At 34.8% G+C, this 27475-nt stretch overlaps 1 protein-coding gene and 1 long non-coding RNA gene across 18 annotated transcripts in view; one reads left to right on the top strand and one right to left on the bottom strand.

The window, feature by feature from the left end:
- LOC127507801 (uncharacterized) overlaps positions 1-25481 on the top strand; it is a 100987-nt gene extending 75506 nt beyond the window's left edge. For 5 of the 8 annotated variants that reach the window (XR_007928449.1, XR_007928451.1, XR_007928448.1 and 2 more), the window contains exon 3: positions 9318-9440. This is a non-coding gene — a long non-coding RNA (uncharacterized LOC127507801). Of the gene's footprint in view, positions 1-9317; positions 9441-25374 lie in introns of those variants that run through there. The other 3 variants (XR_007928447.1, XR_007928450.1, XR_007928446.1) reach the window with 1 other exon arrangement.
- LOC127507793 (hereditary hemochromatosis protein homolog) lies at positions 40-27065 on the bottom strand. 10 transcript variants are annotated; one of them, XM_051885151.1, is made up of 7 exons: positions 13373-13567; positions 10049-10303; positions 9556-9834; positions 9137-9415; positions 8940-9056; positions 8759-8792; positions 40-53 (listed from the first exon to the last, which is right to left on the bottom strand). In XM_051885151.1, exons 1-6 carry the CDS (start codon positions 13425-13427, stop codon positions 8782-8784), a joined length of 996 nt encoding a protein of 331 aa, XP_051741111.1. In that variant the 5' UTR covers positions 13428-13567; the 3' UTR covers positions 40-53; positions 8759-8781. The 10 variants fall into 10 exon arrangements, with proteins under 10 accessions (XP_051741111.1, XP_051741106.1, XP_051741110.1 ...); XM_051885146.1 differs by lacking the exons at positions 40-53; positions 8759-8792; positions 8940-9056; positions 9137-9415; positions 9556-9834 and adding exons at positions 1199-2017; positions 2224-2259; positions 2347-2463; positions 2532-2810; positions 2908-3183 and having other exon boundaries at positions 13373-13568; XM_051885150.1 differs by lacking the exon at positions 40-53 and adding an exon at positions 1199-2017.
- Between the last annotated feature and the right edge of the window lie 410 nt (positions 27066-27475).

The raw sequence follows: 27475 nt of genomic DNA, 5'->3' as shown, positions 1-27475 counted from the left end.
ATATTTGAAACAACAACTATGTCAGGATGCTTGTTCCATACTTTCTTCAGATGCTGAAAAATAAATGAATGATTTACTTTTATTTTCATATTCTATTAACTAACTATACTTTATATATATCAAGTGTTGTAAATTACATGAGAGATTAACTTGATGAGAACTATAAAATATGTTTCTGTAATCAATAATACCTGAATAACTTGTGTGGTCATAAGACATTAGCAAAAGTACAAATAACATTAAAGGATTAGTTCACTTTCAAATGAAAATTACCCCAAGCTTTACTCACCCTCAAACCATCCTAGGTGTGTATGACTTTCTTCTTTCTGATGAACACAATCGGAGATATATTAATAAATATCCTGATGCATCCGAGCTTTAAAATGGCAGTGAGCGGGATCAGCGAGTATGAAGCTGAAGAAACTGTATCCATCCACATCCATCCATCATAAACGTGTACTCCACACGGCTCCGCTGGGTTAATAAAGGTAATAAAGTGTAAACTGGTGTCGTGTCAGTTAAGCTTTATCCGTAAGATGAATAGGGAAGGCGTAGGACGTAGCGTAAGCTTTTTGAACTGCAAGTGTTTTACGCTTTCTTCGTAAGTTGAATATGGAAGGCGGTCTGGCAGAAGCTAGATGTTTTACTTCATAACTTGTTAAATATGGATATTTTTTACACAAACGCATCACTTCGCTTCAGAAGGACTTTATTTTATTAAATACTTGTTAGTATCGCTCACTGCCATTATAAAGCTTGGATGCGTCAGGATATTTATTAATATTTCTCCGATCGTGTTCATCAGAAAGAAGAAAGTCATATACACCTGATGGCTTGAATGGGTGTAAAGCTTGGGGTAATTTTCATTTGAAAGTGAACTAATCCTTTAAAGTAACAAGGAAAGCACTTGCATCAGTATATCATTTGTACACTCGTTATTGCGGTGCATTGTGGGATTGAATGACTGCACACAGTAACGTCCACTGTGGTTTCGGACACCACTACAAATGGCTGTCCCCTCAAATAGTTCTAAGGGTATAGGGGACGATTTCGGACACAGCCACAGTTATGGAACAATATGAGAGTGAGTAAATGATAACAAAATTTTAATTGTGGAAAAGTACTGAGATTAATAAGTGTAAAACATAAAAAATCTTAATAGGTGCCATGCATTTTATGAATGAAATCACACTCTTCAGAAATTATAAATGCAGTTATTTATTTTTCAAATCATAAGAGATGTTTTAATGATTATTGTAATAATAATAATAATAACAACAACAATAAACATTGTCAGCAGTCGTCGCAGCAAGGGTGAAAATAAAAGAGCTGGATCTAATTGCAAGCAGTTCTTTTTAAATTAATCAAGCACAAAATAACATTTCTCAGGGTAACGTGAGTATAAAACTATGACACACAGAACAACACTGTTACATAGACACGTCATGTCGTGTGACACCTCCTACGACAACCATCAAATCAAAAACCAATAGGAGTACAGTCTAGAACCTGATGTCGTAATTAGTGAGACAACAAACCACCACTTGTTTCACACACATTTTTTTTTCTTCAGTTTTCTTTTCAAGAAAAGCCATGATCAAAATTAACACTAGATTTTGCTAGCCACCATTTCAATCACGCATGTAATGCAGCTCAGATCACAAAACCCTCACGGACTGATGATGTAAAACTTCGGACGAGTCTTCTTTTGTGCATTCGTTTTTAACACGTCTTGAACTGCCGTAGAGTCTGACATTAATGACAACTGAGATCCTACAGTGTAAAATGACTTACAGCGGGAATCATGTTCATACAGCCTGACAAGCAACAGCTGTAAAAGACTAAATCATACAGTGTGAACCCGGCTTAACCAACAGTGAATGATGGAAGACTTTAATGAGGTCAAAAGTTGTTTTTGAGGTCATTTTTAAGTTATCTGAACACATTTCTTTCATTCAATCTAAAAATTGCAAATTACATTAACTTCTGGATGATGGTTCCATGTTTTCTTCAGATTCTGAAAAATATAAACTTTATTTTTAGATTTAGAAAAATTTAAATACAAATTCAATAATTTACTTTCATCAAGTTTTCTCATTTACTTATGGGTTGGACTATAAACAACATTACTGAAGATTTCGCTCTTTAGACAGAAACTAGGTTATGAGACATTGGCTTTTGCTAAAAAATTTACAAAAATAACATTTAAAACAGAGTACTCACTAGAAGCAGCAGAATAATCACAGTTTGATGAAGACACTGTATAACATGAAAAAATGCTGCTTAATTATTCATGGCAATTAAATATTTATTATAAATTAAAATATATATTTAAATGTATCTCACCTGCTCGTCTCTTCCTGCATTTATATATGACGGCTCCAGTCCCAAACATCAACATCAGAACCAAAACTATCAGCACTGGGAGAATCACTGATTTAAATGGTTCACCAGGATCAAATTCTGAAACAAAAAGGTTACAAACACATTAGAATCCACATAGTATATTTTACTTTATCACTCCTCATTACCCAAAGTGACATCCATTTTGTTGTCCAGACTGAGGTGTATGGCAGAGCAGGTGTATTTGTGTTCATCTGCACTGATCTCCAGACTCTTCCTCATCTGGTACGTCCCGTCACCATTGGGCAGCAGATCTCCTCCAGTGATCTCATGATCAGATACAGGCTGTCCATCTCTTAACAGAGTCAGGTTCATGTGACGAGGGTAAAATCCTGTAGCCAAACAACTCACACGAAACCCACCAGAATCTGAATTTGTTTTCTGAATCAGTCTGACTCTGGGTTTCACTGCAGAAGGAAAGAATGGAAAGAAAAATACAAATAAAAGAGAATATTACCTACAAATTTTAAAATGTATGGTTACTGATTATAGACTGCATTGTACCTTTTCTTTTTACTTGAGTTCCTCTCTTTTTAAGGTAACTCTGCAGGGTTTTTATGCAGGCTGGGTAGTATACCGTCTCAAGACGCCACATGGACAGTTCTAAATAGGGTTTTATTTCTATTGCTGTGTAATTTAAAGTACCCTGATATGTGAATTTGCCATCAAAAAAACGCAGTTCGTCAGTCGTAGAGCCTCTAAAAGCACTTTTGGTGATCATTTGTGTACGTTTATCATCTCTCTGTTCACAAAGACCCAGCACCTGATAAACTACATGACCTGTTAGGAAAGAAAGAAAGTGATACGTCAACACATTTGGCCTCAGGAGCCCTTTAGAAATGTCTAAAAGTCTAAATGTTTAATTAACAACATGACTTTTTTTTCATAACCTAGTTGTATAATGTCTGACTCAAGCTGATTATTTAGCCAACTGAACTTACTTTCTGTGTTGTTGGCAGGTCTCAGATGATTTGATCTTCTCATTAAATGAACACGTAGATAGTCACTTATAGTACTGAGGTGATTTGGATCCACTACATCATCTTCATTTGTAGTATTTCCTCTTGCGACATAGATCTTTGTCTCTGAATTATAATATCCTACTGTGATGTCATCCAACACAAATATGACACTAAATACAGGAAATGGTGTTTCTCCTTTAATGTATGTGATAAGCAACATTAAAGAGTGAGAACCTATGAGAAACAACAGAAAAAAAGAATATATATATATATATGTAATAAAGATATATAAAAAAAAAAGAATATATATATATATATATATATATATATATATATATATACAGGTGCTGGTCATATAATTAGAATATCATCAAAAAGTTGATTTATTTCACTAATTCCATTCAAAAAGTGAAACTTGTATATTATATTCATTCATTACACACAGACTGATATATTTCAAATGTTTATTTCTTTTAATTTTGATGATTATAACTGACAACTAAGAAAAATCCCAAACTCAGTATCTCAGAAAATTAGAATATTACTTAAGACCACTACAAAGAAAGGATTTTTGGAAATCTTGGCCAACTGAAAAGTATGAACATGGAAAGTATGAGCATGTACAGCACTCAATACTTAGTTGGGGCTCCTTTTGCCTGAATTACTGCAGCAATGCGATGTGGCATGGAGTCGATCAGTCTGTGGCCCTGCTCAGGTGTTATAAGAGCCCAGGTTGCTCTGATAGTGGCCTTCAGCTCTTCTGCATTGTTGGGTCTGGCATATCGCATCTTCCTCTTCACAATACCCCATAGATTTTCTATGGGGTTAAGGTCAGGCGAGTTTGCTGGCCAATTAAGAACAGGGATACCATGGTCCTTAAACCAGGTACTGGTAGCTTTGGCACTGTGTGCAGGTGCCAAGTCCTGTTGGAAAATGAAATCTGCATCTCCATAAAGTTGGTCAGCAGCAGGAAGCATGAAGTGCTCTAAAACTTCCTGGTATACGGCTGCGTTGACCTTGGACCTCAGAAAACACAGTGGACCAACACCAGCAGATGACATGGCACCCCAAACCATCACTGACTGTGGAAACTTTACACTGGACCTCAAGCAACGTGGATTGTGTGCCTCTCCTCTCTTCCTCCAGACTCTGGGACCCTGATTTCCAAAAGAAATGCAAAATTTACTTTCATCAGAGAACATAACTTTGGACCACTCAGCAGCAGTCCAGTCCTTTTTGTCTTTAGCCCAGGCGAGACGCTTCTGACGCTGTCTGTTCAAGAGTGGCTTGACACAAGGAATGCGACAGCTGAAACCCATGTCTTGCATACGTCTGTGTGTAGTGGTTCTTGAAGCACTGACTCCAGCTGCAGTCCACTCTTTGCGAATCTCCCCCACATTTTTGAATGGGTTTTGTTTCACAATCCTCTCCAGGGTGCGGTTATCCCTATTGCTTGTACACTTTTTTCTACCACATCTTTTCCTTCCCTTCGCCTCTCTATTAATGTGCTTGGACACAGAGCTCTGTGAACAGCCAGCCTCTTTTGCAATGACCTTTTGTGTCTTGCCCTCCTTGTGCAAGGTGTCAATGGTCGTCTTTTGGACAACTGTCAAGTCAGCAGTCTTCCCCATGATTGTGTAGCCTACAGAACTAGACTGAGAGACCATTTGAAGGCCTTTGCAGGTGTTTTGAGTTAATTAGCTGATTAGAGTGTGGCACCAGGTGTCTTCAATATTGAACCTTTTCACAATATTCTAATTTTCTGAGATACTGAATTTGGGATTTTCCTTAGTTGTCAGTTATAATCATCAAAATGAAAAGAAATAAACATTTGAAATATATCAGTCTGTGTGTAATGAATGAATATAATATACAAGTTTCACTTTTTGAATGGAATTAGTGAAATAAATCAACTTTTTGATGATATTCTAATTATATGACCAGGACCTGTATATATATATATATATATATATATATAGTCAATAAATAGAGTGTCTGACAAAATTATTTGGCAAAAAAGGCAAACTACAGCTACAGGTTTTATTTTAATATTTAAAAAAAAAAGCATATGTTGACTACAATATAATCAGTTATTAACATTTTGTTGGTTTTCTCTTGTTTTTACTTGTGTTCATAATTTTTTTTATGACAGCCTAGCCAAAAGTTATGTTTGCACAATTAGTTATCGCAAATAAAACAACTGACTGCACAACTATGCAATATGCTTACAAAATCAAATTTTGAATATTTGACCAAAGAGTGAAGATGTCAATTTTCATAGCTTGGACATCACTTTTGGCTATATGAACTGTAGGCTATATTAAAATATATAAAATATGTCCCTCATATTTTGATGGTTTAATCGAATTGAATACATATTCAGTTCATTACGTGGATGAGCTATAGGCCTACACAAAGTTCAATACATTTTAATTTATTAAACTTTAGAGTTTAGAGTGTAAATTACTTTTTATTGTGTATTCAATTCAATGTTCATTATAAATAACTAGAAAATGCCGCTTAAATAAAATAAAATTGTTTAAGATGTAGTTCCTGTATCTCAGCTACTTGGGGTTCGATCCGCCGCGGGGAACACACAGGTTACGGACAAAACATTGACTAGACTAGACAACAAAATAGTAGCCTAAATAGCCCAGTTCGCACGAGAACCTGTTCAATTCAAAGTAAGTATATGCGTATAAAAACACGGTGCCTACCTGTTAAAACAGATGTTGGAACTAAAAGCAAACACGCAAGAACATAGGATGTGTTCATTTTGTTGTTAGCAAAAAAAAAACGTAGATTGTACAAGATTCTTCGTTTTGTTTTGGAAATCAGAGCAGGTTGACTGTCCGATGATTTACAAGAAATACTACACTAATATCCTGTGTTGTACGTGTAAAGAATGTGATAGTAGAAAACAAAGCTTTCTGAAACTGAAAGTCAACAGACGGCATTTTTGCGCCTTTTAATGGCACTTCCGAAGGGGTGAAACAAAAGTGAGGAGCACGGGTGCCACTCCCCTCACATGATGACAATCGAGGAAGCAGTTTCATTGTTATGATCACGTGATCCTAGGAGTTTGAGAAACTTTTAAACCCTTTTTCAAACGACTAAAAAGGTTAACCTGTTGGGTTAACCACTGTTAACCCAACAGGAAATATTCCTTTAACATTTCCAAGGTTTACCATGTGCTAGCTACGGAAACACTCTACAATATTGAAATAAATGAGAGTTAAAGGCACAAAAAGGCAATATTTGTAAGTGTTTTATTTGCATACAATCTGAACAGCTATATCATCATATTTTTTATAATAGCAGTTGGCTAAACAAGTGGACACAGTAAAGAAAACAGCATTCATCCAAAAGTCAATGAAGGTAGACGACTAAATGTCACTATGGCCTGGTTTCACAGACAGGATTTAGCCTTAGCCAGGATTAGGTCTTAGTTCAATTAGGATATTTAAGTAGCTTTTATAAACATATACTAGAAAAAAACATTACTGGTGTGCATCTTGGGACAAAACAATTGCAGTAACATATTTAAGATAATTCAGTACAAGTTGCTTTTAGCCAGCTCAAACAGACATTTTAGTCTGGGAATAGTTTAAAGGATTAGTTCACTTTCAAATGAAAATTAGCCTTAACTTTACTCACCCTCAAGCCATCCTAGGTGTATATGACTTTCTTGTTCCTGATGAACATAATCGAAGAAATATTAATAAATATCCTGACGCATCCAAGCTTTATAATGGCAGTGAACAGGGTTCACGAGTATGAGCTGAAGAAAAAGCTTCCATCCACATCCATCCATCATAAACGTACTCCACACGGCTCCGGGGGGTTAATAAAGACCTTCTGAAGCGAAGCGATGCGTTTGTGTAAAAAAATATCCATATTTAACAAGTTATGATGTCCAATATCGAGCTTCCGCCAGACCGCCTTTCATACATGTTACGAAGAAAGTGTAAACTGGCGTCGCGTCAATTAGTATCACCATTTTTTGCCGTTTACTCACCTGCTTCACCGTTGCTCATCTGGTTGTGAAATAAACATCTTATATTATACTTCCTGTGTCTCCGACCATCTGTGTTGTAACAATACCAAAGTCAAAATCAATAATTCAAATAAAGGAATATAAAATATGTTACAAAAAAGATCAAATTCAATGACAGTCAAAAATGAAATGTACTCAGATTCTCAAAGGTTATTTCCAATCCAAAGCAAAAAAGATGAATATGTAAAATGACATAATATATAGACCACTCATATGCATCCTGCGGTTTGTTGAGTCATATTAAATGATTAAAAAAATAGCACTGAATATTATTTATATAGATTAGTGGTTAATTGACATTTTATCACATTGCAGAGCAATGGAGAAAAATAAGTGTGGTATCTCCAGAAAACTATAGTGCAGACATACTTTAAAAACAACAACAAAAAACAAAGAATAGACTACACACACAAAAAGAAAAAAAAGTGAAGCAAGGTAAACTGTGCTACTTGTGTGAAAATGTGGCTCAGCTTACATGAATTCACCCCACAAGACAACAATTTTTACAGGCCTACTGCATTTACATTCATCTGTAATGTGTATATAAGACATAGGGGAATAACATTTTTTATTGTATCACATTGTTCGATACTGCAGATAGTTTATTACGGCCAGTTTTGGGCCGGGGACCCAGCCAGAACTGAAGCAAGGATAAGGCCCAGAGGAGGTTATCACATTATCATGTGGTAGGTGTTATGTTTCTGAGTGCTGCTAAGGATGAACCAATCAGTCGTTTGCAATTAATCACTATGCATTTGTAAAATTTAACACAGATTGCTCCAGGCAGCGGTGAAATAACCAAACGAAAACATTAAATTGGTTACTGTCAAATACATTGTTATATTTTATTAGATGACAGTGCAATAATTATATGATGAACACGAAGAAGTATCATCATACGCAGCACAACTACCACAACACTCTGCAAATGGTTTCCAGTATCTTGTGCCAGCTGTCAGGAATACAGGCATGTTACTGAAACTAATATATAAGAATAATGATAATAATCACATACAAAGCATGTATAAATACAAATCTTCAAAAAAAGTCATATGTATCAAAAACAAGCCAAACAACATAAGAATTTAAATAATCTAATTATTTAGACTCACTAACATTAATATTTGCAATAAAGTACATTGGCCCAAACAATCCCATCTTTTTTATATTAATTTACTAGTTCAAAGATGTTTCACTCATCTGTCGGGCCTCCTGTTGTGTTTTATGTGTTGATGCTGTTTCATAACTTTCTTCAGATGCTGGAAACAAAAATAATTTTAATTTGAATTAGTTAGAAGAATTAGTTTTTAATTTTTTTTTATAACCAAATACTCACTAGAAGCAGCAGAATAATCAGTTTTAGATGAAGCCTGAACATCAAAGAAAGTAAAAAAAAAACAGCAGAATTATTAATGTCAATCAAGTATTGTATCATAAATACAAAAATACTTAGAATTTATCTAATGCATCACATCTATACTAGACTAAATGGATCATTTTTAATTTGTAGATCCTACCTGCTGGTCTCCTCCTGCATTTATATATGACTATTCCGGTTCCAAACACCAACATCAGAGCCAAAACTATCAGCACTGGGAGAATCACTGATTTAAATGGTTCACCAGGATCAAATTCTGAAAAATCAAAAATGTTGAAAAGGTCACAAACAGGTTGCAAATGCATTTGCAATTTGTTTTGTTTCACACCTCATTACCCAAATCAATATCCAGTTTGTTGTCCAGACTGAATTGTGTGGCAGAGCAGGTGTATTTGTGTTTGTCTGCACTGATCTCCAGACTCTTCCTCATCTGGTACGTCCCGTCACCATTGGGCAGCAGATCTCCTCCAGTGATCTCGTGAACAGATACAGGCTGTCCATCTCTGAACAGGGTCAGGTTGATGTGACGAGGGTAAAATCCTGTCGCCAAACAACTCACACGAAACCCTCCAGAATCTGAGTTTGCTTTCTGAATGAGTCTGACTCGCGGTTTCACTGTAGAAGGAAACAATGAGAGAAAAATGAATAAGAGAATGTACCTGTGAGTATAAATGTATGGTTACTGTATGTAATTATAGTATCATTGCATTGAACTTCAGATTGTTTTTCTCTAAAGAAAATACATGTAAAAGTACATTTTCTGTTGACTTGTGTTCCTCTCTTTTTGAGGTAATTCTTCAGAGTTTTTATGCAGGCTGGGTAGAATATATTCTCATGACGCCACATGGACAGTTCTAGATAGGGTTTTATTTGTTGAGTCGTGAAATTTAAAGAACCGTGATATTTAAATCTGCCATCCAAAAAATGCAGTTCGTCAATTGTAGAGCCTCTGTATGCATTCTTGGTGATCATTTGGCCAGATTTATCATTGTCAAGATGTTCACAAAGACCCATCACCTGATAAACTACATGACCTGTTTGAAAAGAAAAAAATGTCAATACACCTGGCCATCTCTAAATTATAAACAATATTTACCATTTCAGTTCATCAGGAGATCTTTTTTACAAAAAGAAACTTTTACCTAATTTTCATGCATCTATCTTTCATTCATAGACACGAGTCATAACATAAGCAGTGATATAATTATCTGTCTCAAAGCTAATCACAATTAATCCAAATGAACTTACTTTCTGTGTGGTTGATGGGTCTCAGATAATCTGATCTTTCAATAAAATGAGCAATCAGATAATTACTTATGATATTGAGGTGATTTGGATCCACTACATCTTCTTCATTTGTAGTATTTCCTCTTGCCACATAGCTTCTTGTCTCATAATCATAATATCCTACTGTGATGTCATCCAACATAAATGTGCCACTTAATTTAGGAAACTGTGTTTCTCCATTAATGTAAGTTATAAGCATCCACAGAGAGTGAGAACCTGTAAAAAAAAACAATAACCAATAACAACTTTTTTTATTAAACCATGGGCTGTTTTGGCAAATTAACATTAAGATTTTAGGTTACATTTTTTAAGGATTTATACTTCAAAGTGCCGCTAGGTCCTGTAATTGGTCACAATTTTATTTTATGTCATAATTACTGTAGTCTCGAGATGACAACCCGTGTTGGAGTAAGTTACTTTTAAAAGTAATTCATTACAATATTGCGTTACTCCCTAAAAAAGTAACTAATTGTGTTACTTAGTTACTTTTTACATAAAGTAATGCATTACATTACTTTTGCATTAGTTTTTCTCATCTGGGCTGGGCTTGCTTGTTAGTTTTTTAATAACAACAAAAAAAGTTCTGTTTTTGACAAATATAAAGACCCAAAGTTATGCCTGTACAGCTCTAACAAACCTTTTGGCAGTTTTTATTCATTTTGTGGAATACTGAATCTGTTTTTGTGCATTGAGATGAGTAAATTCATGCTCAAATGTGTGAATAAATGACCGATTTCAGCCAGCTTCAGTGTCTATTGATAGTGTAGGAGGGGGCGGCAGCGGGACTTCAGATTCTAGAGAGCATTTGATTGGACCGAAGATTTGACGAGAAACTGAAGTGCGATGTCCGTTATCCATTTTAGCGGAAGTGAAAGTTTTGAATGCTTGTATCTCCTAAATGCGAATTTTGTCATTGTTTTGAAACACACCAGCTTATTAATAACCTTAAGTCTAACATATTCATACTAAAAGCTAAAAAACATACATTTTGATTTCAGGGGGACTCTATTCTGAACTGTTCATGTCTTCGGACTGGGAATTATGCGTTTCTATGGCAACACTATCAACACCTATGACTAATTTTGTAATTACGGTGTTTCAGCATGGAGGGAACGCACCTTAAAAATGGACCCCACTCAAGCCCAGGCTTCAACCCTAATTAAACATACCATTTTTACAGGTTTAATTTTTTTTTTTTTTTTTTTTTTTTTTTTTTTTAAAGATGTGTTACACATTGTAAGACACAACGGGTTGTTGGGTAATCAAGTGACCACAATAAAACCACACCTATATAATGAAGGTAGAAAAGTGTGAAAAGCCCTTTTTAGGTTTTCATTTTAACTATGATCCTGCAACTGTTTAATGTCACATAAAAATTATATGGTGTCACGAATGGGTCAAAAAATGTATTGTTTACATATGTTTTAAAGATGTTTTGCCGATAAGAAAAGATGGGTTGTTTTTAGATCATTATCCTACTGCAATATCCTTGATCTTTGGTAATTATCACCAAAAAAAAAAAGAAAGAAAGAAAGAAAAATAAAAAAGGACCCTGAGGACCCTGACATGATTGAGGCTGAGGAAACTAAATCTCTCCAAAATTATGTACAATTTCTTTATTAATAAATCACATTCCTTAGAGACAGTTTTAATTATAAGGTCAAATATGTCAGTTTAATTTTTTCCCCGTCATTTACTGTTGGATCTTAGAAGACTTTGCAGGCTTGTGATCAGCTTTAGATAAAAAAGCAGGAAAATCCAGCCACACCCCCGGCATTTCTTATTTTAAAAAATATATATATTTCCTCACATTAACATATCTTATATTGTAATGATAGACACTGTTGTCCTGTAAAAATAAAAAGCAGCATTTAATAATCATGATAATAATTAATATATTATATAATAAAATTACTGATAGAATTGCTATTATTAAAGTAACTGCCAAAGGTTTGGAAGCAATTATTAATGATTTTAAAATAAATCTCTTCTGCTCACCAAGGCTGCTTTTATTTGATCAAAAATACAGTAAAAACAGCAATATTGTGAAATATTGTTACAAATTAAAAAAAAAAAAGTTTTCTAATATATTATATATTAATATATTATATCTTATAAATATATTAATATATTATAAAATGTAATGTATTCCTGAGATGCAAAGCAGAGTTTTTTGCATCATTTCTCCAGTTTTCAGTGTCACATGATCCTTCAGAAATCATTACAATTTGATTTGACACTCAAGAAACATTTCTGATTATTATCAATGTTGAAAACAGTTTCAAGCTTCATATTTTTGTGGAAATGGTGATACATTTTATTTTTCAGGATTCTATGAAAAATAAAAAGTTCAATGAACAGCATTTATTTGCATTTATCAAATATATTAAATTTATTAAAGCATTTATTAAATAGAAATATTTTGTAACATTTTAAATATCTTCACACACTTTTCATCACTTTAATGTATGATGAATTAAAGTATTATGTTTTCTCTTTTTTTAAATCTTACTACAAATGTTAAGCAGCAAAAACTGCTTTTAACACTGATAATATAAATAGTGCATGTTTCTTGAGCAGCAAATCAGCATTTCTGAAGGATCATGTAACACAAACTTCTCTTTGTAAACAACACAGTGGTGTGCACAGACCTCCGGGAGGGCTGGGGCGAAAGCGCGTTCTGGGGGAGGAGAAATGGGAACGCGGGGGCACCGCGATGCGACCGCAAAGGGCACTTTAACTTTCGCGATTAAAGGGGCAGGGGCTCAAGCCCCCGAAATTCACTTGCAGTAGCTCTGCTACTAGATTTGTTTAAAAATGGGTATCCGTGTGTACAGCTCGGATCAGATATTCCTCGTGAGCTTTGTCCAGCAGATGGCGCCGCGCTCCTGGACCATTCCGTCCTTGACATATTAGAAAACATAACATTTTCGCAGTTTATTTAGTTAATTGTTTAAGGCCATTTCACGATTTTAGTCATCATACAGTAACCAGCATAACCCTGAACACGATTCACGGCGGTCATGATTTTAAGCCGAAAAAAAAAAAAAAAACGGAATTCCGGATTAATCCGGAAGAATCACCCTTCTTTGACACCCCAACCTTATCTGACCTAACGTAATCTTTCACAGCCCAATTCACTCGCCTTAACCTTAGCTGTGACTGTCACTTTCAGTTCTTTTAAATCTTGAATATTCTTCACTAGCAACAACAGAAAATGCCTATTTCTTGTTGTCAAATACAACATATAAAGATTTCAAAATCTGCATAAATCATAACACCTACCTCTTGGTGAAGCTGCTGGAAGTAAAATGGTGATAATGAAAAGAATTCTGTCCATACCCTGGAAACATCTGGACGTTTAATTACCGTTGAAAAGACGTCAATCCGTCATGGTTGAAAAATACTTTGGAAATGAAAGTTGAAACGACGTCTTTGACGTCTTTTCTGCGCGTCCCCGGACGTCTAATGCCCTGTCCAAATAAGGTCTTGGCCACTTGTCTCATTTCTTGGTTTCTTGTTGAAAGGGTGTTTGTTGTGAATATTTAGATATATTGAGTTTTTTCATAATTTTTTTTGTTTAGCTCATGGGCAGCATTTAAAAACAGCATGACCACCTGTAGTGGGAAATACTCACCTTCTGATAAAAGTTGATATATTTCACATATTTACAATACACTACGTGAGCAAATTTATGAGCAAATAAAACTTATTGATAAAAAAAGAGTATGAACTATCAATCAGAGGACAGAAGGCATGAAGTAGATTGTGTACAACAGATTTTTTCAGCAAAGTTTTGGTCATATTGATAATTTATAGGCCCTAGAATTTTCCTGATTCATTGATCCTCTCCAGAATCTAAACTCTGAATGTGTTAACTGTTAGGTTTTTTTTTTTAAACTCATTATACAGAGCTTTGAGCAGTGTCTTTTTATACTCACAGACATCATGAATCAGCGTATGAACCTCAGCAATGGTGACAATAAACAAAAATCTTTTTTGTGACTTTAGTAGCTTGTTTTGTGATGCTCAGAACTGAATCTGTTTATCTATAAATTTTGTCACCATTGCTGAGGTTCATACGCAGAATCTTGATGTCTGTGTGAGTCTACATGATACTGTCTGAATAATTTCTGCATAAAGACAAAAAAATTTAAAATAGCAAATCATAACATCAACTCCTCATTAAGAAGTTTTGAATGAAAGAAACAAAGTCAGAGTGGTTTGTAATAAATGAAGATGCTGAGATCTAGAGAGATCTGTAAGTGTTTAATGTTCTGTTTATCTGAGTTTTGTGATGTTACCATCGTGCTGTAGAGTAGAGCCTGTGCTTCAGACATGATGATCCAGAAACACTGATGTTCTGCTGTATGTTGCTTTATTTAAAGGTAATAACTGTGTAGTTGCTGATACAGTAGTTACATTAATTCATGCATGTGCTGTTGTTAGCTAATGACTTACTGCAAGTGATTTGCCTTTTAAAAAAAAGGTTAAAGATTTAAGAATAATTAGTTTTTGTTTGAACAGCCACTTTTGTTATTCAATTTAGCTTTAATTTTCAGTTCAAATTTTTGACAAGGGCAGCAGGGACGTTCTGAGAACATCACAAATAAGTTATGGTTCCTTGAAGGCAAATCCTATCTGTAAAAACAGAAAAACACAGAAAACCAGAAAAACAAAAAACATCATGCTGTTCTCAAGCTGGTAAAAGGTAAAAAAAAGTTTTCTCTACAGCCACAGTCAGTGAATGAGCCCAGGAACAAGGTTTGTAACAAGTCAAGCAAGTTTCAGGTTTTATTTCCTGGAAAAATCTGTTAACATGAGAGATGTCAGTTTAAAATTACCAGAGGTGGAAAGTCCAGGGGTCAGAAACTCCTGCCATATTTTTATTCCACCCACTGAAGCTGTGTTAAAGTTAATGAGATGACAAGCAACATATTCTGATAAACAGATCAACTCTGAACACCAGAAAACAACCTACTAAAAAGTCACATAAAAATAGCAAAAATTAAAATAGTGAGAATAAAGGAAATTACTAAGACAGTTTGGCTCATAATTTATTCATGCAGCAATGCATGATGGGAGCCATGGATGAATTTTGACACAATTTTGAACATGCTTTATTATTCTCACTACTGTTGAGATTCACAGGCTGATTCTTCATGTCTGGGTCTCTAAACTAAAGAAATTTTCTTTTTAAATCAGAACAACTTTTAAGAAATCCTTTGGATTACATTGAAAAAAGCAGGATCTTCTGCTGTAGAATCACAGTGCTGCTGTAATCAATAATGTAAATGTAACTCAGACATTGGGCTCTAAAAGAGTTTGTTGATTCAGGTCAAATAATGATTACGTGAAAACATAACGCCACCTGATCATCTTTTCTCTTTACTGGTCTGCGTGTTAGAACTCAGTTACAGCAGCCAAACAAAATGTAATATTAAAAATTCAAGGTCAAGAGCTCAACTAAAGCAATCCATGATGGTGACTTAAAAATTGTGATTTTCTCCTTTGGTGATTCTGCTTGTTAACATCAGGTGTCTTCAATAATTACACTTAATTATCTCATTAACTTTAACACTGCTTCAGCAGGTTGAAATAAAAATATGGCAGGACTTTTACTCTCTGACCCCTGGACTTTCCACCTCTGCTGTAGTGAAACCTCCCTTATCAGAATGTCCTACCACCTTAATTAATGAGGTCAAATTACTAATCCAAGTGGCAATTAATGACCAGAACAAGCCAGGACCTAAAAGTTGGTTCTTCTTATAGTCTAGTGCATCCCTGCATTCTGCATTTAGAAACCATACAGGCCAGGGAGTGAGCACCCCCTGCTAGCATCATTAAAGCATCTTCCAATGACAACCATGTTTTTTTCAAAAAAAGGTCTCCCATCCATGTCAACACTGACCTCGATCATGGTGACATCAAACCAAACTATTATTTTCAACAAATCATCAACATCTAATCCTCTGTTAATTCTCAATAACAACTTTTGTAGATGTATGTCAGAAATAAATTCAATCTGGTTAGTAATAAGTGAAGCTGGTAATGCTGTTTGTGGAGATGTTTAATCAGATCTTGAGAGATTTAATGTCTTCTTTTATCTTCAGTTGATTTCATCTAAGGCTGTCGCCTGGGTATAGGGTGTGATTTGGGACACAGCCTCTGAGTGTCGACTTTAAGCGCTGCTAATTCATGTTATACTGCTGTAGGCTACTTTCTCAAAAACAACAAATATTACCCAGAATGCGCTGTATTGTATGGTATTACTGTTTATTTAAACTACAGCAAATATCTGTAAAACAACAGATATTTTATTGTATAATGACAGACTATTACCTGTAAAATAACATTTATTTTTAACAGTGTAGTTGATAAAATGTACCAGTATCACTATTCATGTAATTATCCAGGCATGTTACTGAAAATAATATATACAGAATAATAATAATAATTACATACAAAGCATGTAATTACAAATCTTCAAAAAAAGACATGTATCAAAAACAAGCCAAACAACATAAGAATTTAAATGTAATTATTTAGACTCACTAACATTAATATTTGCAATAAAGTACATTGGCCCAAACAATCCCATCTTTTTTATATTAAATCATATGGTAGATCATTAATTTACTAGTTCAAAGATGTTTCACTCATCTGTCGGGCCTCTTGTTGTGTTTTATGTGTTGATGTTGTTTCATAACTTTCTTCAGATGCTGAAAACAAAACAATTTTCATTTAAATTTTAATTAGTTAGCATAATTAGTGAGCATTTTATAAGATAAATAAAATAAAATTTAAAACCAAATACTCACTAGAAGCAGCTGAATAATCACTTTTAGATGAAGCTATAACAATCAAAGAAAGTAAAAAACAGCAGAATTATTATTAATGTCAATCAAGTATTGTATCATAAATAAAAAATACTTAGGATTTATCTAATGCATCACATCCTAGACTAAATGGATCATTTTGAATTTGTAGATCCTACCTGCTCGTCTCCTCCTGCGTTTATATATGACGACTCCAGTCCCAAACACCAACATCAGAACCAAAACTATCAGCACTGAGGGAATCACTGATTTAAATGGTTCACCAGGATCAAATTCTGAAACATCAAAAATGTTGAAAAGGTCACAAACAGGTTAAAAATGTATTTGCAATTTGGTTTTTTTCACACCTCATTACCCAAAGTGACGTCCAGTTTGTTGTCCAGACTGAGGTGTGTGGCAGAGCAGGTGTATTTGTGTTTGTCTGCACTGATCTCCAGACTCTTCCTCATCTGGTACGTCCCGTCACCATTGGGCAGCAGATCTCCTCGAGTGATCTCATGATCAGATACAGGCTGTCCATCTCTGAACAGGGTCAGGTTGATGTGACGAGGGTAAAATCCTGTCGCCAAACAACTCACACGAAACCCTCCAGAATCTGAGTCTGACTCGCGGTTTCACTGTGGAAAAAAAAGAATCATGAATATGGGAATACAGTCATTTATATCATATGATACAATTTAATACTAGCTTTCTACAGGAGAGCTAAAATTATGACACTCAAGAAAGACACTCTTTCTACAACATTTTCTCAGTTCGTACAAGTTATATTTAGTTTGACCTCCCGAGCTTGATTAAGTTTGTGAAGGCACCTGGTCACTCATAGAAAAAGAAACAAGAGAGACTGTTTTTTTTAAGCTCATTTTCAAGCTCTATTTTGTCTCTGTCTTTTTGTATGCCTTTCCTTATATCTCTGACTCAAAAATCACACATACTAGATAAAATGTAATTGCTCTTCTGACAGTGCATATAAAGGCAGGAGAGAAAACAGTGGAAAAGTACCTCTCCTCTTCCCTTGAGTTCCTCTCTTTTTAAGGTAACTCCTGAGATTCGTTGTGCAGAGTGGGTAACCTATATTTACATGGCGCCATTTGTACATCTCCAGATATAGTGTTGATGGTTTTTCTATGCCTTGATATGTCAATGTGTTATCAATAAAACGCATTTCTTCTGTAGTGGAGCCTTCAAAAGCAAACTTAGTGATCATTTGCCCAGGTTTGTCATTGTCCAACACTTCACACAGAGTCAGTATCTGTAAGACTACAGGACCTGTTTAGATCGAGAAGAATATCAGATGTCAAAACAGACTCCAGCATCTTGTTTCATGTCTTGCTGAATTCAGGACCCCAAGATCAGTGCTTTAAAAGCTTAGATCTGATTTTTTTTGTGTGTGTGTCAGTTGTATTTTTTTTCCAAATGAACTTACCTTCTGTTTTGTTATACATTTTTCCTAAAAATTTTGCTGAAATAAAAGGACGCATATATTCCTTTATGCTATGACTTATGTAATTAACCTCCTCATCTTCATTTGTAGTATTTCCTCTTGGAACATAGCTGTTCGTCTCTGAATCATAATATCCAACTAAAATGTCATCCAACATATATAAAACACTAAGTGTAGGAAATGGCGTCTCTCCTTCAATGTAAGTTACGAGGAACCGCAAGGAGTGAGAACCTGTGAGGAATGGCAACACGAAAAGTCATTTTCATTTGCAATCAAACTACTGTACAGAAGAATCTGAGAAACAGTCAGTATGTTGAGATTCTACACAGAACTGAAACAATAATATTTTGTAAATGTTTAAAATAAGCATGTACAAATTAAATTAAACACCTGAATGCACCTGCTTTTAAGGCAAATCTTATGAAATCCTACCTGTAAAAACAGCTGTTGGAAAAGACAGCACACAGAGGATGACTAATAGCTTCATGTTGTTCTCAAAGCTTGTGAAAACATGTCTTTCTCTACAGAAGTTTTCAGTATGTGTGAGGTATCAAGGTTCAGAACAAGTTAAGTTTTATTTCCTGGAACCACCCCAGTTAACATGAGAGTTATGTCAGTTTTATTGGTTAAACACTGTTTCACTTTTAAAGCATAGTAATGTACAAATGGCGGCAATCACAACTTTATTGTGATTTTATAACAAATTCTCATTCTTATCTCAGTTAGCACAGAGGAATAATTGTGGAGGAAGCATTAAGGTAACTGAGAAAATACACAGTAATTTTTAATAGCAAAGTGAATAAAACATCATAAATAATCACCAACATCAGAGCCAAAACTATCAGCACTGAGGGAATCACTGATTTAAATGGTTCACCAAGTTAAAAAGTTAAAATCTCCTCCAGTGATCTCATGATCAGATACAGGCTGTCCATCTCTGAACAGGGTCAGGTTCATGTGACGAGGGTAAAATCCTGTAGCCAAACAACTCACACGAAACCCTCCAGAATCTGAGTTTGCTTTCTGAATGAGTCTGACTCATGGTTTCACTGCAGAAGGAAAGAATGGAAAGAAAAATGAATAAGGGAAAATACGGCAAAATATGAAAATGTATGGTTGTTACATATAATTTTAGTATCATGCTGTATAATCCATTGTAAACTGACAATTTAGTTTTGTTTTGTTTTTTAAATGGAAGAAAATAACATTAACTTTGGTGGTATACCTATTCTGTTTATATGTGTTCCTCTCTTTTTAAGGAAGTTCTTCATAATTTTTATGCAGGCTGTGTAGAATAACATCTCAAGATTCCACATGGCCAGTTCTATAGGGTTTTATTTCTATTGCTGTGTAATTAGAAGAACTCTGAAATGTGAATTGAGCATCAAGAAAATGCAATTCATCAAACGGCAGATCCTCCAAAAGCAGTCTCGGTGATCATTTGTCCAGACTTCTCATTGTCACTCTGTTCGCAATGACTCATCACCTGAAAAACTGCAATGGCCTGTTAGGAATTAAAGAAAAAATTAAAGAAAGAGATGTGACAACACATTTTGGCCTCAGATGCCCTTTAGTATCTTAATCATTACAGTTTATTAGGAGAGTGTTTAATCATTTTTATAGCTGAGTGTATTTGTTACACTGTAAATTCAAATAGTACTCCTTACAGAGGTGTAAAGTATTTGAGTAAATGTAATTAGTTACTGTACTTGCTGGCTACTTTGTAGTTGTACTGAGTATCAAAGATATTGGCAACTTTTACTCTCTACTTGACTACATTTTTGATCAAGTAAATGTACTTTTTACTCCACTACATTTGTGATGAGTAATGCAGTTACAAATTACATTTTTCATGGCAGCTAACTTTTTCTGCAGCAGTTTGTTTCTGATATAAAGAAGCGATATCACCATCTAAGGGCGTTGAAGGTACTATATCTTGTGCATTTTGCCTTTACTCCCCCAAAACTTGTCAACAAGGATACTTTACGTGAATGTGAGCGCATTAGCAGGTAGTTGCTGATCGTAGATGTTTTATTTATTAGATGAGGAAATGACTGCAGCTGGTGATGAGGCTCAAACCAGCACATACAGTAGACTTTGACTATTTAATTTTACTCAACATTGTTTTATTTATCCGCTATATTGACAAGACCGTTTTGAAGGATATTGGTTTACTTATGGCCTTTCTGTGCACTTAAGCTCAACTGAGACTTGAGAGTTTATAGACGTTTAAAAGGTTGTTGTGTCAACCTTGATTTATTGCAATATTGAGGTGTTCAGTTTTATTTTGATTTTAGAAAATAAACTTGATTTCTCATCTTACAAATCAATTGTTTGTTATTTTCACTGGTATGTCTCATAGGACTAATGCATCTCTGAGCCTACATTCAGCATGAGTAAAATACTTAAGTACTGTTGAAATCAGATACTTTAAGACTTTTACTCAAGTCGTATTGGAATTGGTAACTTGTAACTTGTAGTGGAGTCATTTTCGATGTAAGGTATCAGTACTTTTACTCAAGTATGGTTTTCAGGTACTCTTTACACCTCTGATTCAATACTATAAAAACACTAGTATGTATACTTGATTTTAACCAATTCCGAAATTTTGTACAAATTTTTAATTGTTGCTGAAATATTAGAACAGATAGTTCCCATAACTAACTTAATTGGAGTAAAATTACAAAAAATGTTCAAGACATGCTGTTTCGCATACGTACTGGATGACAATTCCCTCGGACTGAGGATTCAACGTTATGTTTGCAGTGGAAAATCAAGGGCTGCGTTCCACTCCACTTTTAGACACGCACTCGTGAATTTCCCTAAGCACTTCCCCTCGGGGGAATCCCTGCCGCCATTTAAATCTTAATAGACTTTTCACCAATTTTCTTCACATCTGCAGTTGCATTCACTCTTTTCCCAAAGTCATCTATAATTTTTAATTGTCAATACAACTGAATAATTTGAGAGAACATCACATAAGCTCATCTATTCTTTCTATCACATAAACTTCATAAATTAATTTTGATTTTCCTAAAAAGTTTTTTTTTTTTTTTAACTCGCCATTATGGTGATCAAGTTCCCTTTGGTTGGCCACTTGGAACTTCATTTTGGTGCAACCGTGCATCAAGAAATAACAGTATGTGGTTTCAAAGAAAGAGAGGTAATAAATAGGTCACTTCTGCTGAACGTTGTATAGTTAGATGATTAATTTTCATGTTTAATAATGACGTTTTTAAATATGAACATCTTGTGAAACTTTTAATTGGGTGTTCGTAACAATTTCTTGCAGCTGATAGTGCCTGAGTCACACACAGATTTCAACATTCAGCATGTGTTCATTACTCACTGCTAATGTGTGTGCACTAACTTGGATGGATAAAATGCAGAGGACAAATTCCGAATATGGGTTACCATAATTGGCCTTCACATGTCACTTTCACTTTTTCACTGTTAAAGCTTTAAAAAACAGATACAAGTAAATGTGAATTTATTTGTGTGACTTTAAGTATAATTCTACATGATGTCCAGTATATTATGAGAAAACAGGAAAACGTGTAGTTTGGTGTTGATAAAGGGAACTTGAGCTATGCTGAAGGGGTGTGTGAGGATGTGAAACTGGCTAGATACAAAATAAAAGGATGACAAGGAACAGCCACTGGAACAGTTTTTTACAGGAACTGAATATTACACAACACAAAGCACTGCCTGCAGACATATAATATTATAGACAAGTGAATTATAGTGGGAGTTGTGTGGCATCAATTTAGCGACTGTAATATGTAAGATACTGTAAAAGTAGTGAATCGTTTCTCGATGAAAAAAGAAACTCTTCTGACAGTTTATCAGTAGTTATATAGTTGTACAGTAGTTATATCAGTTATATATCTTGTTTGTTTGAAGATGTTTCTTCACTCATCCATGTTGTTTTGGGTCAGGACATCGCATTTTTATTTTTATTTAGATTCCAGGGATTCTTCAGATGCTGAAAATGAAATATAATGCTTAGTGAATGTTCATGAGAAATTACAGCTCATTTTACTAATTTTACTGTACACAATAAAGTTGTAAGTCTTTAGTCAGTAACCTTAATCTAGCAGTAAGACATCAGGAAATTTAAAAAAATACTATTTTTATATTAATATATATATAAAACTGATATAAAAGTGAAATGCTGATATGTGGACATGTTATGACTGATAATCAAGAAAATTCAATGCTGACACGGAACTGAACCCGTGATATTGGATCACTAAGGGGCCATTCACACAGAACGTGTCTTTGCGTCTAAAAACGCAAGCATTTTTAAAAAAAAAAAAACGGACGTGCTTGACGGACGTGCATGACCATGCTCGCGTCTCGCATCTTTTGCAGCACCTCGCACATGAGCACCGCGTTTTTAAGAAAGAATTTCAACTTTTACACGCAGCGCCGCTCATCAATGTCAGTTCCAAAACAGTGGACCAATCAGAAGAACTTGGAGGCGGGGCAAGCGTTGCGAGCTTCTGTTTACAGTAGCAAGTTGGCATGACAACTTTTTTATTTGACGGCAAGATGGTGGGGGCGGTGCTCATTATTATCTTATTTTCTTTTTTTCCATATCAAAACTCGTATCTATCAATTCTTCTGTTTGCCTATTTCTATTATTTCCGTTATTGTCGTTATTGCATCACGTCTCAAAAGCGCGTCTCGAGACCCTCGCGTTCTACGCTGCGCTTTTTTAAAAACCATTCCTGAGCATGTTTTTAGACGCAAAGACGCGTTCTGTGCGAATGGCTCCTAAAAAAAGTAACTAATTGTGTTACTTAGTTACTTTTTATGAAAAGTAATGCATTACATTAATTTTGCGTTACTTTTTCTCACCTAAGCTGGGCTTGCTTGTTTGTTTTTTGGCAATGTAAAGGCCCTTTTAAACCAAAAGTGAAATGAATAAGCCTCAGGCTGAAGGAAATGCATATTTACGTCTGTACAGTAGAGGGCGCAGCTCAAACAAACCTTTCAGCTGTGCTTGTGAATCCATTCTGGATTGCAAAAGAATAGGATACAAGAGGAAGAAGTTCAAACTCTTATTTCTAAATCTAATATACAGTAATTTTTGCTTATTAGTAGGTTGAATTTGATCATTGAAGGTCAGCAGCAAAGACATTGGTTAATAAAATGAGATTAAATACATAATGTATATTTGTGTAATTTAAAATAGCTAATTATTACAGGTTTGCGTGAAATTCTAAGATTGCATTTCACTGTTTTTATTCATTTTGAGGAATAATGTTTTCGTGCAAGTGAGATGATTAAATGTATGTTCACATTTAGTCTTGAACTACAATAACCATCATGTTTACACACAACACCTCTGCACTTTATTTCTCTTAAAGGGTTAGTTCACCCAAAAATGAAAATTCTGTCATTAATTACTCACCCTCATGTCGTTCTACACCCGTAAGACCTTCAGAACACAAGTTAAGATATTTTTGAGTAAATCCGATGGCTCAGTGAGGCCTCCATTCAAAGCAATGACATTTCCTCTCTCAAGATCCATAAAGGTACTAAAAACATATTTAAAACAGTTCATGCGAGTACAGTAGTTCTACCTTAATATTATAAAGCGACGAGAATACTTTTTGTGCGCAAAAAAAACCTAAATAACGACTTTTCAACAATATAGTGATGGGCCAATTTCAAAACACTGCTTTGGAGCTTTACAAATCGAATCAGTGACTCGGATCTCCTATCAAGCGGCTAAACTGCTGAAATCACGTGACTTTAGCGCTCCGAGTCACTGATTCGATTCGCAAAGCTCCGAAGCACTTATTTGAAATCGGCCCATTACTATATTGTTGAAAAGTCATTATTTTGTTTTGGTGCACAAAAAGTTTTTTTTTTTTGTTGTTTTATAATATTAAGATAGAACTACTGAACTTGCATGAACTGTTTTTTAAATATGTTTTTAGTACCTTTATGGATTTTGAGAGAGGAAATGTCATTGCTGTGAATGCAGGCCTCACTGAGCCATCAGATTTAATCAAAAATATCTTAACTTGTGTTCCGAAGATGAATGAAGGTCTTACGGGTGTGGAACGACATGAGGGTGAGTAATAAATGACATTATTTTCATTTTTGGGTGAACTTACCCTTTAACATGGGGACAGGAGAGCTCTCGGGCAATAAATGTGAAAAAGTAACTTAGATATTTTGTTGTAAATTGAAAAAGTAATGCATTACTTTGCTAGTTACTTGAAAAAGTAATCTGATTACATAACTCAAGTTACTTGTAATGCGTTATCCCCAACATTGCTTACAGGTGAACATGCAACACGGACAGACATGGTTTGTGACAACAGTATTTTCTGTTTGAGGACAAATTGACAATTAATGCTTTATATTTATTAACAAATAAGGATTTAACTAAAAGTACTTACAAGAAGGAGTAGAATAACCACTTCTACATGAACCTAAATCAAAAAAATGAAGAAATAAGGCAATATTATACTATAGCTATAAACACCAAAATTAATATACTATGAATACCCAAATTATAGGATATATATCATCCTAAAGGAATAGCTGAAAAATGTTGAAAATTCCAGTATGTTGTTCTCAAAACCCATATCTATTTTAATTCTTGTCATACCTGCACATCGTCTTTTCCATGCAGTTATAGCATATGCTGCAGCTCCAAACACCATCAGAGTCAAAATCATCACAACTGAAGGAATCACTGATTTAAATGGTTCCCCGTGATCATACTCTGAAACATAAACCACAGACTGAGAGACTGACTTTCATTGATTTGTTTTGATTGAAAGATTCTATAAGAGCTCATTACCCAAAGTGACGTCCATTTTGTTGTCCAGACTGAGTTGTGTGGCAGAGCAGGTGTATTTGTGTTCATCTGCACTGATCTCCAGACTCTTCCTCATCTGGTACGTCCCGTCACCATTGGGCAGCAGATCTCCTCCAGTGATCTCGTGATCAGATACAGGCTGTCCATCTCTGAACAGGGTCAGGTTGATGTGACGAGGGTAAAATCCTGTCGCCAAACAACTCACACGAAACCCTCCAGAATCTGAGTTTGCTTTCTGAATGAGTCTGACTCGCGGTTTCACTGTAGAAGGAAACAATGAGAGAAAAATGAATAAGAGAATGTACCTGTGAGTATAAATGTATGGTTACTGTATGTAATTATAGTATCATTGCATTGAACTTCAGATTGTTTTTCTCTAAAGAAAATACATGTAAAAGTACATTTTCTGTTGACTTGTGTTCCTCTCTTTTTGAGGTAATTCTTCAGAGTTTTTATGCAGGCTGGGTAGAATATATTCTCATGACGCCACATGGACAGTTCTAGATAGGGTTTTATTTGTTGAGTCGTGAAATTTAAAGAACCGTGATATTTAAATCTGCCATCCAAAAAATGCAGTTCGTCAATTGTAGAGCCTCTGTATGCATTCTTGGTGATCATTTGGCCAGATTTATCATTGTCAAGATGTTCACAAAGACCCATCACCTGATAAACTACATGACCTGTTTGGAAAGAAAAAAATGTCAATACACCTGGCCATCTCTAAATTATAAACAATATTTACCATTTCAGTTCATCAGGAGATCTTTTTTACAAAAAGAAACTTTTACCTAATTTTCATGCATCTATCTTTCATTCATAGACACGAGTCATAACATAAGCAGTGATATAATTATCTGTCTCAAAGCTAATCACAATTAATCCAAATGAACTTACTTTCTGTGTGGTTGATGGGTCTCAGATAATCTGATCTTTCAATAAAATGAGCAATCAGATAATTACTTATGATATTGAGGTGATTTGGATCCACTACATCTTCTTCATTTGTAGTATTTCCTCTTGCCACATAGCTTCTTGTCTCATAATCATAATATCCTACTGTGATGTCATCCAACATAAATGTGCCACTTAATTTAGGAAACTGTGTTTCTCCATTAATGTAAGTTATAAGCATCCACAGAGAGTGAGAACCTGTAAAAAAAAACAATAACCAATAACAACTTTTTTATTAAACCATGGGCTGTTTTGGCAAATTAACATTGAGATTTTAGGTTACATTTTTTAAGGATTTATACTTCAAAGTGCCTCCATGTCCTGTAATTGGTCACAGATGGCGCCGCGCTCTCTGGATCATTCCGTCCACGACGTTTTAGAAAACAACGTTTTCGCAGTTTATTTAGTTAATTGTTTAAGGCCATTTCGCGATTTCAGTCATCATACATTAACCAGCATAACCCTGAACACGTGATTTTAAGCCGGAAAAAAAAAAAAAAAAAAAAAAACGGAATTCCGGATTAATCCGGAAGAATCACCCTGATTTGACACCCCAACCTTATCTGACCTAACGTAATCTTTCACAGCCCAATTCACCTGACTTCACCTTAGCTGTGACTGTCACTTTCAGTTCTTTTAAATCTTGAATATTCTTCACTAGCAACAACAGAAAATGCCTATTTATTGATGTCAAATACAACATATAAAGATTTAAAAATCTGCATAAATCATAACACCTACCTCTTGGTGAAGCTGCTGGAAGTAAAATGGTGATAATAAAAAGAATTCTGTCCATACCCTGGAAACATCTGGACGTTTAATTACCGTTGAAAAGACGTCAATCCGTCATGGTTGAAAAATACTTTGGAAATGAAAGTTGAAACGACGTCTTTGACGTCTTTTCTGCGCGTCCCCGGACGTCTAATGCCCTGTCCAAATAAGGTCTTGGCCACTTGTCTCATTTCTTAGTTTCTTGTTGAAAGGGTGTTTGTTGTGAATATTTAGATATATTGACTTTCTTCATAATTTTTTTTGTTTAGCTCATGGGCAGCATTTAAAAACAGCATGACCACCTGTAGTGGGAAATACTCACCTTCTGATAAAAGTTGATATATTTCACATATTTACAATATTTGGAGGGGACTTTTTTTTTAAAAAAATGTTGTTGAGTGTTAGCTTATTACGTTAATGTTAAAAATTTATAAAATTTTAATTTTTACATTTTTCACAATCTGTAAATGTTTGTATCCCTAAGGATGGGTCGCCAGTTTGGGGGTATAAATTCATTGAAAAAAGAATGCTTGTTTGGCAAT

Source organism: Ctenopharyngodon idella, chromosome 24 (assembly GCF_019924925.1).
Source record: "Ctenopharyngodon idella isolate HZGC_01 chromosome 24, HZGC01, whole genome shotgun sequence".
Lineage (NCBI taxonomy): Eukaryota > Metazoa > Chordata > Actinopteri > Cypriniformes > Xenocyprididae > Ctenopharyngodon > Ctenopharyngodon idella.
The sequence above is the reverse complement of the archived record's forward strand: the minus strand, read 5'-3'. Positions and strand labels throughout refer to the sequence as shown.

Bases quoted from the DNA above. Each gene is read 5' to 3' on its own strand.
- LOC127507793 (XM_051885144.1), bottom strand. From the start codon at position 26,958: ATGGACAGAATTCTTTTTATTATCACCATTTTACTTCCAGCAGCTTCA. The intron at 9,835-26,105 runs GTAAGTTCATTT...CTTTTCAAACAG, and splicing joins ACCCATCAACCACACAGAAA to GTCATGTAGTTTATCAGGTG. The intron at 9,057-9,136 runs GTAATGAGGTGT...TTGATTTTTCAG, and splicing joins CAAACTGGATATTGATTTGG to AATTTGATCCTGGTGAACCA.